The sequence below is a fragment of the Hermetia illucens genome, chromosome 1, assembly GCF_905115235.1.
Source record: "Hermetia illucens chromosome 1, iHerIll2.2.curated.20191125, whole genome shotgun sequence".
In the NCBI taxonomy this organism is placed as follows: Eukaryota; Metazoa; Arthropoda; class Insecta; order Diptera; family Stratiomyidae; genus Hermetia; species Hermetia illucens.
The window spans coordinates 122227853-122238957 of record NC_051849.1 but is presented as its reverse complement, the minus strand read 5'-3'; the positions used below and the strand labels follow the sequence as shown (position 1 = coordinate 122238957).

Sequence of the window (11105 nt, the reverse complement as noted above, 5' to 3'; positions counted from 1 at the left end):
CAGACAGACAGACAGACAGACAGACAGACAGTAAACCGATTTTAATAAGGTTTTGTGTTTACACAAAACCTTAAAAATGACGACGACGACGGCGAATAAAAACAACATCGATGTGGACGACGACCTTCAACGTTCTATTGAGGAGTTGAAACAATTTTTTTGTACCAACAGATTGCTAATTCTTACGGAGCACTTTAACCAATTTATAAGCAGCTATACGTTTTTGAAATCATACGCTGAAATGTCGCAGAAAGTCAGCCAATTTGGAAAACATTACGTGAGCTGCCCGTGGGCATATGACGATGCAAAATGCGGACCAGACACTTGTGAATGTTATAGTGTTCGTAGGAGAATAAATGAAATGAAAAACCTTGTTCAGTTTTACAAAAGATTAACTAATAAATAAATTTTATTCTTCAATCAAAATTACAGTGTTTCATTGTGAATCTTAATATATCATATCCTTGGTATTTATCCAGGAATTGTGTTTCGTTGAGAACCCTAGCCACTTCTCAAACGCTTGGTTACCATTCCTTTTCAATATTTTTTCCACAAGATAAATTGACGGATGCTCAGCTTTCAATAGTTCAGGCTCATAAAAACCACCTTCAATTTTATTTCCTTCGTAATCTTCTAATAGATATGTAACGGGATTGGTAATACGAATTTCGCGAATTTTGAAAATTTCCGTGGTCCAATTGGGTGTGTAGCCCTTTTCAAATACATGCTTGTATTTACTGATTCGAACATGATCACCCACATTATATTTAAATGGACCCATCACCTTAATGTTGTTGTATACGGTAGACAGGAGTAATTTTTCATTGGAACTATTCACAGCAGACGGAGCCATTTTAATTGTTCGGTGTTTTTAAGGTTTTGTGTAAACACAAAACCTCATTAAAATCGGTTTACCGTCTGTCTGTCTGTCTGTCTGTCTGTCTGTCTGTCCGTCTGTCTGTCTGTCTGTCTGTCTGTCTGTCTGTCTGTCCGTCACACGCATTTTTCTCGGAGACGGCTGTAGCGATTGACACCAAATTTGGTAGAAAGGTGGGAACTGTGAACGCTCACACATACAGTGAATTACATCCTTTTACGTTGAATTTAAGGGGGGGTCCCCATACATGCAAAAGGGGGGTGTAAATTTTTTTTTCATTAAATATAGTCATGTGGGGTATCAAATTTAAGGTCTCGATTAGTACTTTTCGAAGCCGGTCTTAGTTTTCACATTTCTTGGAAACGTGGGGTGTGCGGGGGGTTGAAAGTGATCATTTCTTTAAAGGGGCCATTCTCAGAAACTACCAAACCGAAAAATCTGAAAAAAATCAGGAGGCTGCCACTATATGGTGCCTTGGCTGCGAAATACCTTTCATACCGATATCTGTTCGAATAAAGTTAATAATAGTATATTACTATAATTTTTTGTAATTGGCTGGAAACCCCCCTTAAATTCATCCTAGCATCTGCAGGGATGTAGGCTATAACGTAGAGCATGATCGTACCAAGTTTGATGGAAATCGCACTATTACTAACAAATTTATAATACGTTGAAGTTGTTGCTTCTTTGAAAATTGAAGACTATCAATGTCAATATCACCCGCTAGTGGACATATGCAAATATTACGTGCTACGTACTAAGAAATACACAAAACCTTTCGTACCTGAAGCGTCCAGCTTCCGGTTTCCCGACTTGTTTATTATTGTAGGCGTCAACTATATCATCGACTTGACTCATCCACTTGTAGTTTCCATTCATACTAAACTCTTTCCACATCATATTCTTTAGGGTACGATTGAATCGTTCAACAATTGATGCCTTAAGTGGACTATACGTAGAATAATGGTTTATTTGATATTTTGTCATAATATTTTTAAAATGTTTGTTGTAGAATTCTTTTCCGTCGTCTGTTTGTAGGTTTTTAGGAATGCGTCCTCGTTGGAGAATCTGTTCAATTGCTATAGCAACTTCTTTACCCGTTTTTGTTTTGATGGAAGCCGTCCACGCAAACTTGGAAAACGTGTCGATGATCGTAAGAAGGAAACGGAACCCCGTATTGTCGCTAACATATGCTCCCATTTCAACTAAATCGGCCTGCCACAAGTCATCCAAACCTTTAATTATGACTGGTCGTCGGTTAAAATTTTTTCGAGCTGACCTATGTAATTCGTTTACTACTTGCCGTTTGCTCATTTTAGAATGAACTGAATTTCGTAATATGATTGATAGTTGTATTTGTTGTTTTTAAGGTATGACTTTGAACTGTCATCATCATCATCATCATAGTTTTGTAAGTTCGTCGATTTCAAGTTGAATTTGTCTGTCTATATATTCTTTGAGTTTCTCAATGTTAATATCAACGTAGTTCTTTGTAGAAGCATCAGCATCCTCAACGGGTTCTCCAAGATTCTTGAGTTGTTTGAATTTGATGTTGTAATCACCGCTTTCCGTTTTATTAAATCCCGCACCATGCAAACCTTGTAGACCATCCTTACCAGGTTTTCCTTCTGGACCTCGGGGACCCGAGGGCCCCTGCTGACCTATAGGACCTTGAGGACCTGGGGGTCCTTGAAGTCCTTGCAAACCACGTTTTCCTCCTCCAGTATCGTTTGAAAATCGACCAAATTCATCAACACCCATTTAATAAATGATGTGAGCTGCGTGTTTATTCTATTATTTGTGATTCTTTCAATTCTTCAATGATTGATATAATTTCATTGTTATGATTATTGTGACCGGCTTGCTGTGACGCAATGAGTAACCGCAATCGACTTAGTAGTTCATTGGGATCATCCCAATATATATAGTCAATTTGTTTGTTAGACGTTTCCATTAAATTAGGGTTTTTGCATTTAATATTAGGGGTTCGTGTTAACCCTTTTCCTTCTTTTCTATTTAACAATTTAGAAATTATTCTTGTATATTTAAAGCTTCGATTTCCATTGATTTGACTGCTACTGTCATAAGAACGCCTGTGGGCATTAGAGTGTAGAAGAATACTTTTATAATTCTCTAAATCATCGTCGGAATATATTGTTTCATCTGGATACTTCATAAAAAGTAGTTCATATAAACCCCGACTTCCAATGTAAGATTTTTCATCTACAATTATATGATTATCATCGATTGCGAAATCTGAATTTCCTATTTTCCACTGATTTCCATCATTGTCATCCGTATAAATACTGTCAATTACAGATGGTTGATTTACATAGATATCTAGATATTGCCTAGCAACATCTGAAAAATGATTCTGCTTCAGGTATTCTCCCAGATATTCTTGCCCTTCCGGAGTGGCAACATATTGGCGAACAGCTTTTGTAGAAGACTTAGGAGTTTCAAAAATGTGTTCATTTTCTTCATAGGCACGATCTCTCTTTAATTCCTCATCTTTACATTTAATACGAGCTGATGAAGACTCTTCTTTAAACTCTTGTTTTTTTATGTCTTGTTCCTGCAATACTTTAGCTTTTTTAACAAATTCTTTGAGGGGTTCCGTGATGGGCTTAAATGTTTCTTCCAACTGAATCTCTGTTCCGGCTTTGTTAGCTTTCAGCTGTTGATATTTTTTCCTTATTGAATCGGTTGTCTTTACAATATCTCTGAGCAACTGTTTGTCAAGCTTTGTTCTTTTCATTGTTTATGGAATCAGCAACGGATGCAATTGGTCAAATTTCGAAATATATCTAAAATGTTTTGAAATATGCTTTCAATAGGTTTTAGTTTGATTTTGAACTGATTTTTGCAGCACCTAAATCGCTTTGTTTCTTTTTTGAATTGTTTGGAACTGTCCTCACTGTTGCTGCACTCAAACCGTATTGAACTGTTATCGAACTGTATTGAACAGCTATTGAGCTGCATCAAACTGATCCTTTGAACTGCTTTGAACTGTTCCTGAACTGATTTTAACTGCTTTGAACTGCTCCTGGACTGCTTTGAACTGCTTCTGAACTGCTTCTGAACTGCTTTTGAACTGCTTCTGAACTGCTTTGAACTGCTTTGAACTGCTCCTGGACTGCTAAGTTGGTAATGATGCTTTTAATAGATGGGGGGTTCTTTCCATACTGTGGATTTGCTTTTATAGTATTATGAATATATCGAATCCCTTTCGATATCGACCCTTCTCTAAAGAACTGTCTTTATCAATTACACAGAATCCATATTTGTCATTCCAACATTCAGCACAAATGGTTCTAAACTGTTCGAAAGTCATGTCGGTGTTTACGTGATCATTGTAAATGTGTCTTAAATTCATATCATCCTGTTTGAATATAATCAAAATATTTGCGTTATCTCGAATAAGGTGTTTCGGTATTCTTGTATATGTTTGACACAGATAAAAGCTATCAATGTTATGATGTCGTCCCATACAGAAATATGATCGAATATTCTCTTGTTTCTCACTGGCAATATCATCGAAAATGAAAACAGAGTCAGATTTGGATTCTTCAGGCGAAATCACTTCACTATTATTTGAGAATGTATAGAAGCCTAATCCGGAAATAGCTTTAACAGCCTGCTTCAAATGTTCATATTTGGGTTGATGTAATGATTTCGAGTAGATGTAAATATTTTCAAATTTTATACCATTTGGATGCTTCAATAGAGAAAGCATAACGTTAGTTTTGCCGCAGTTAGAAGGACCCGTAATAATACCCCGAATATTATTAGGCAATAAATTGCTGTGTTTAGCTATACAGCTTTCATTTGTAATGTCAGTGTTTTCCACCACCAACCTTTGTTGTTGTTGTATAAACCGCATTATCAGTGCAACTAAACAACCAGACTGAAAGTAATTACGTTGTTGCAAAAAGTATTATAGTCTGCGAGAGTTGTTGAACCGAGCAGGATTATACGCATACATAGACGCAAAGAGAACGGTCACTATAAAATGATTGATCATAAAAATAAATATACTAGTACAACACGAAAAGCGGTGAAAGGAAGAGGTGTGATTAATACCCTAATCAATAAACTTCCAATTGAACTGCATCTACCTGGTTATCAATACTGTGGTCCTGGTACAAAACTAAGCGAGCGGCTTGCTAGAGGTGATCCAGGAATAAACTTATTGGATCAAGCCTGTAAAGAGCATGATATTGGATATTCAAAATTTAAAGAAACGGCTGATCGTCATATATTAGATAAAATATTAGCTGAAAAGGCATGGCAACGAGTCAGATCAGCAGACGCAGGATTGTCAGAACGAGCTAACGCACTACTTGTAACCAACATGATGAAAGCTAAAGTAAAATTAGGGATGGGAATGAAGAATAAACCGAAATTTGGAACAATTGTTTCCAAAGTCCGAAGGATTGTCAAAAGAAAGAAACCCGACACAATTAAAGGGAGTATTAAAGTAGCCTTAGCTGCTACAAAGAATATAACAAAGGGACGGAAGAAGACTCTCAAGACTCCAAGGATAATACCCATTCCTAAAGTTGGTGGAGTTCTACCTTTTCTAGTTCCTCTTTTCGCAGGATTATTTGCTATTGGTGCTTTATCAGGTGGAGCTGCGGGAATAGCGAAAGCTGTTAATGATGCTACCAATGCCAAAAAGACCTTAGAAGAAAAACAGCGTCATAACCAAAAAATGGAGGAGATAACATTAGGCCGAGGATTGCATTTAAAACCGTACAGAAAAGGATTAGGGTTGTTTTTGAATCCTGCTTCAAAAAACTTTTAAAAACGCTACCCTAGAGAGCATTAAATGAGAATGATTTAAAGAGATTCGCCAGATTCTTGTCAAACTTCAGAGGAGTTTTCATGCGAAATAATTTACCGAGGGGAGCTGCAAAGCAAAACGAATGTGGTATTGTAAATCTGGATGCAGGGTTCTGGTACTCATTGGGTAGCATACAAAAAACAGAATCGATATGTGGAATACTTTGATAGTTTTGGAAATTTACCTCCACCGAAAGAGCTAATAGATTATCTAGGTTCTAATATAAAATACAACTACAATGCATATCAAAGCTACGACTCATATAACTGTGGACATTTATGTTTGAAATTTTTGTACAATCTTTTGTAAATATATATATAAATACTTTTAAAACTGAAAATCAATCATTGTTTTATATGCTGCCATGGCACTTACATTAACTCTAAGTGGAAATTCATCCATTCTTACAACTGAATATTTTCCACCAATCGATTTACAAGGTGGTTACGTATGCGGACTTGTTGATTTTCAAACATATAATTCTATACCTAACGTGGATGAAAAAAATAATTTATTTCACATTGGGAAGCACATTATAGAAATACCCATTGGATCGTACGAAATTGATGATATTGCCAACTATCTGTATAAAGAACTAGCGAAGATCAATGACAAAATAATTCTTTTAATACAGGCTAATAATGATACACTCAAAAGTGAAATAAAGTCAAATGCTCCAATTTACTTCAATGAAGGAAGACCCATTGGTCAATTGTTGGGATTCGCTAAACGAGAATTGAAAATCAATGAAAAACATACTTCTGATCTACCTGTGAGTATAAGTAAAGTGAACGTAATACGGATTGAGTGTAACATAGTTGGAAATTCTTACATCAATAATATTCCCTCACACACAATCCATGAATTCTCACCTGAAGTAGGACCAGGTTATAAAATAGTGGAGGTTCCTAGTAACGTCATTTATTTACCGGTAAGCCTTAAACGAATAAGCACGCTAATTCTTAAGCTGATTGATCAAAACGGAGATATAATAAACTTCAAGGGGGAAACAATAACGATTAGACTTCATTTGAAGCCTCAGGATGCTGCTATATAACGATGATAAATACCTGCCCGATAATGTAGATAGAACCAGTTCAATCAGAAAAATCAAACGAGCTAGACCGCGATTAACATTGCAAAATAAACAGTATCTAAAGTTATTGGGATTCAAATTGAAACAAAAATAATGAGCGATATCCTGAACGTTACACGTAAAATCAGTTTTGATAATAGTATATCAAAAATCGAATACCATAGCTACTCTCCATTCTTATCATCATACAACTCCAGTGATGAAATCCGAATACCCATCCAACAACAGGATTTGTGTATTTTGCCGAGTCAGAATTTCATTTACATTGAAGGCGCCTTAACTAAAACAGATGGAACAATATCAGCACTAGCTAAATTGACGAATAATAGCGTAGCTTTCCTATTTGATGAGATAAGATATGAACTGAATGGAGTAGAAATCGATCGAAACAAAAATGTGGGAATAACATCGACGTTAAAAAATTATGTATCACTTAATGAAAACGAAAGTAAAATGCTTTATAATGCCGCTTGGTCACCGAACGAATCTATCACACCGTCAAGTGGTTACTTCAACTTTTCTATTCCGCTAAGAAAACTTTTGGGATTTGCCGAGGACTACAAGAAAATTATTGTAAACGCTAAACACGAGCTAATTTTGGTTCGCACAAGAAGCGATGAAAATGCATTTATTTCATCCACTGATAATGTACACATCAAAATTTTTAAACTACAGTGGAAGGTGCCCCATGTTAATCCCGATGGCGCTGAAAAATTGTCAATGTTGAAATATATTGAATCGGGACATCCGATTCAAATAAGCTTTCGAAATTGGGAACTGTACGAATATCCAGTTCTACCCACAACAACAGATCATGTGTGGAATGTGAAAACCACAGGTCAACTCGAAAAACCTCGATATGTTATTTTAGCTTTACAGACAAATCGAAAAAATCTCAAAGACAAAGATGCCAGCAAATTTGATCACTGTGATTTAACAAATATTAAAATACATTTAAACTCCGAATCGTATCCTTATGACGATATGAATATTAAATTTTCCCGTGATCGATTCGCTCTTCTTTATGATATGTACTGCAATTTTCAACAATCTTATTACGGTGTACAACCTCAGCCACTACTTTCACGAAGCGAATATAAGGAATCTGCACCAATTATAGTAATTGATTGTTCACGTCAAAATGAATCCATGAAATCTGGCTCAGTGGACATAAGGTTAGACATGAAAACATCTGTAGATGTGCCTGCCTTAACAACAGCTTACTGCTTGCTCCTACATGATCGTGTGATAGAGTACAACCCACTTACTTCTTCAGTTCAAAAACTTGTATAAAAACTATGGAAACTATAAATGTTAATCCAGTATCACGTTTACATTCTGCACGCAAGCAAACTACACCATTTCATCACCATGACGACGATTTTCGTTATCGATATGCAAGGATTTAGAGGATGCAACAATACTTTCATCATCAAAGAGTTAGCTGTCGTAAATGTAAACGAAAATTTTCATCGACACTTTATACTGAAACCTCCCTTCAGTTTTTCAACACTATCAAGAGAGCTGCAATCCCAGGCACACTGGGTATACGAAAATCATCATGGATTGAAATGGGAAGGTGGACTAACAACATTTTGGGAAGTGAAAGAATATTTACTTCTAAACATGAAAAATACAACCATCTACGTCAAAGGAACAGAGAAGAAAAAATGGCTGGATGATTTGCTGGGAAATATTGCACTAGTATTCAATGTGGAAGATCACAGCTGTCCGAATCTAAAATCACTGAAACAAAATGATCCCGACATGTTACGCTGTAATGCCAACAGCGGATGTTGGGCGCTACAAAACGCATTCCTTCTGAAAAAATTTATCACTCAAAATAATAATCAAATGTAATAAAAAGAAGTTTTCATTGTAAATAATAAATTTTGTTTTTTTCTTTATTGTAAGTAATTTTTCTGTGAATAATAATAAATGTTCACATCTAAATCTACATTTTCATGGTTTATTATTATATATGAAGATGGAATTCCAAGTTTTTGGAATTGGCCGCACCGCTGCAACTCAAGGACAACTTCCCTGTATTGAAGTCGTCCAACACATTATCGCTACATTTACTATAGCGCGATGGTAAAAATAACCGCATAGTACCCTCCAAATCCACGACGATAGTCTGTCCATATCTATAGAAAAAGCAATGAAAAAAAGAACTTGTTAGCAGAAGAAAAGTTTAATTTTAAATTCTAACTTACCGTGTTTCCATTCTCTCGCCTCCAGTGATGTGGTATCGCTTTCCCACTTCCAACTCTGACGTTTTAATATAAATGAGCGGCTTGCAGCCCAATAATTCGTTAATCGAATCCATCCTCTACGGCAACTTTTCACTTATAACAAAATCTTTTCACAAATTCCACTATTTATATTAATTTGTCATCCAAACAATTAGCACATGGCGCTCAAACGATCACCTCTTATCACAACAACAACAATCAGCCAAGTAAATAAAATCTACAAAAAAAAACCATCATTTTCAAACTTACTACATATTCACCCACGGTCTAATATTCACTCTCAAATACGTCAACCTGATAAGCAATTCCCCATCACCCAAGCAATACGCACATGACATCCAACAACAACAAAAACGCACGCCGCCCCGCCCCGCCCCGGCCCGGAACGAGTCTCCACGAACCCCCGCGGACGACCCCCTACGAACTACGCATCCCTAAAAGTCGCCCCCGGCACGCGCCAAACCGGCCGCCCCAAACCACAACATTTTCATATGAAACTGGATTCGAACATACATGCCGTCTCAAAACCGCAAGATTTTTATATGAAAGTGGATTAGAACATACATATTTATACTACTCTAGTCCTTAGGGACTATCATGACTCGAGGTTTGGGGGCCACTTTCGCGTCAGCAAAACTTTCGCTACAATCAGGCGATTGTTTAGGTGGAAGGAAATAGAGAAAGACGTTTAGCGATATGTGGCCCGGTGTGTGCAATGCCAGAAAAACAAGCACCATCGTCAAACGAATATGCCCTTAGTGGTTACCTCGGTATTCGACAGGCTATTCGATAAGATATATATTGATTTGGTAGGGTCGCTGCCGGAGACCTCGAGAAGTAACAAGTACATTCTGACAATGGTGGATGATTTGACGAAGTTGTGGATTTCAGGGCGATCCCTGTTCAGGAACCGGACACAGTAGCCAAAGGGTTGTTTGGCGAAATAATTAATCACTATTCGTTATCACGGGCCATTGTTACAGATCAAGGCTTATACTTCACAGGTGAGGTTTTCTAATCATTGTGCAAGATCTTGCATGTAAAGAAGCTGCAAACGGTGACGTATCATCCGCAATTTAATGCTGCAGAAAGGCAGTATTCGGCCTTAATAAATTACTTGGTGTCCGAATGGCTCAAGTGGTTAGAGCGCTGAGCTGTCGTAGCGGAAGGTCGCGTTTCAAATCTCGCTGGGGGCAGAGGAATTTGTTATCGTGACTGGATGTCGGACACCAGTCGACTTAGCTGTGAATGAGTACCTGAGTAAAATCAGGGTTATAATCTCGGGCGAGCGCAATGCTGACCACATTGTCTCCCACAGTGTACTGTGGTGTACCGTTGCGGTCTTAAATGAAGTGCTCTAACACACTTCAAGGCCTTGATCCAATATGGATTGTTGCGCCAGCGATCATTATTATTAATAAATTACTTGAGATGATTTGTGGATAATGCGTACAATAACAAGCCTCATTCTGGAACGGAGCTGTGCCCAATGAAAACTCTTTCGGTGATAGCGTTCTGCTGAGGGATACGCGATCTAGTAAGTTGGATGCCATCTTCCATGGATCGTATAGGGTTGTCAACGTCCATTCCCCCGAGAATATATCCCCGGGAAATTGCGAAGAGTTCACACGAATAGAGTCAGATTTTTTGAGACATCAGGCGAAAAAAACAATGCGATTTTCTTAACCAGGTGAACGTGTGGGCTAGGATTGTTATTAATGTAATAAATTGGAGTAAAAAAAAAGGTAACTAAGTGAAAAGGGGGTTAGGGAATACAAAAAGTATGATCTTAGACACAGTAGCTTCTAGTTTCAAGTCGAACTACAAAGTGACGACATGCATGTTTGTACTTGTTTCTTGGTGGTGGATCTTGGCTTGCGGCGGAGTACTACAAGTAGAGCCCACTGGGGCCCTGTTCAAGGAGGTGGGCGAGTGAATTTCTTTGCGTCTTGGTGGTCCCTCTTGACGAGTGTCCAGCTAGAGGATAGGAACCAAGCATAGGAAATGGTGGCGAACATCTCCAGGGATGCG

General features: G+C 37.5%; 3 protein-coding genes across 3 annotated transcripts; 1 reads left to right on the top strand and 2 right to left on the bottom strand.

The window, feature by feature from the left end:
- Nucleotides 1-448: 448 nt before the first annotated feature.
- On the bottom strand, nt 449-853 carry LOC119661269. The gene has a single exon (XM_038070531.1). The coding sequence runs from the start codon at nt 851-853 to the stop codon at nt 449-451; it is 405 nt and encodes a 134-aa protein (XP_037926459.1).
- Nucleotides 854-2278: 1425 nt separating this feature from the next.
- Nucleotides 2279-2638, bottom strand: LOC119661262 (collagen alpha-1(XXV) chain-like). Its single transcript, XM_038070518.1, has one exon. It carries the CDS (start codon nt 2636-2638, stop codon nt 2279-2281), a length of 360 nt encoding a protein of 119 aa, XP_037926446.1.
- Nucleotides 2639-6912: 4274 nt separating this feature from the next.
- Nucleotides 6913-8112, top strand: LOC119661255. The gene has a single exon (XM_038070506.1). It carries the CDS (start codon nt 6913-6915, stop codon nt 8110-8112), a length of 1200 nt encoding a protein of 399 aa, XP_037926434.1.
- The last annotated feature ends 2993 nt before the right edge of the window (nt 8113-11105 follow it).

Excerpts from the sequence above, each read along its gene's own strand:
- LOC119661262 (XM_038070518.1), bottom strand. The coding sequence starts at position 2,638 with ATGGGTGTTGATGAATTTGGTCGATTTTCAAACGATACTGGAGGAGGA.
- LOC119661269 (XM_038070531.1), bottom strand. The coding sequence starts at position 853 with ATGGCTCCGTCTGCTGTGAATAGTTCCAATGAAAAATTACTCCTGTCT.
- LOC119661255 (XM_038070506.1), top strand. The coding sequence starts at position 6,913 with ATGAGCGATATCCTGAACGTTACACGTAAAATCAGTTTTGATAATAGT.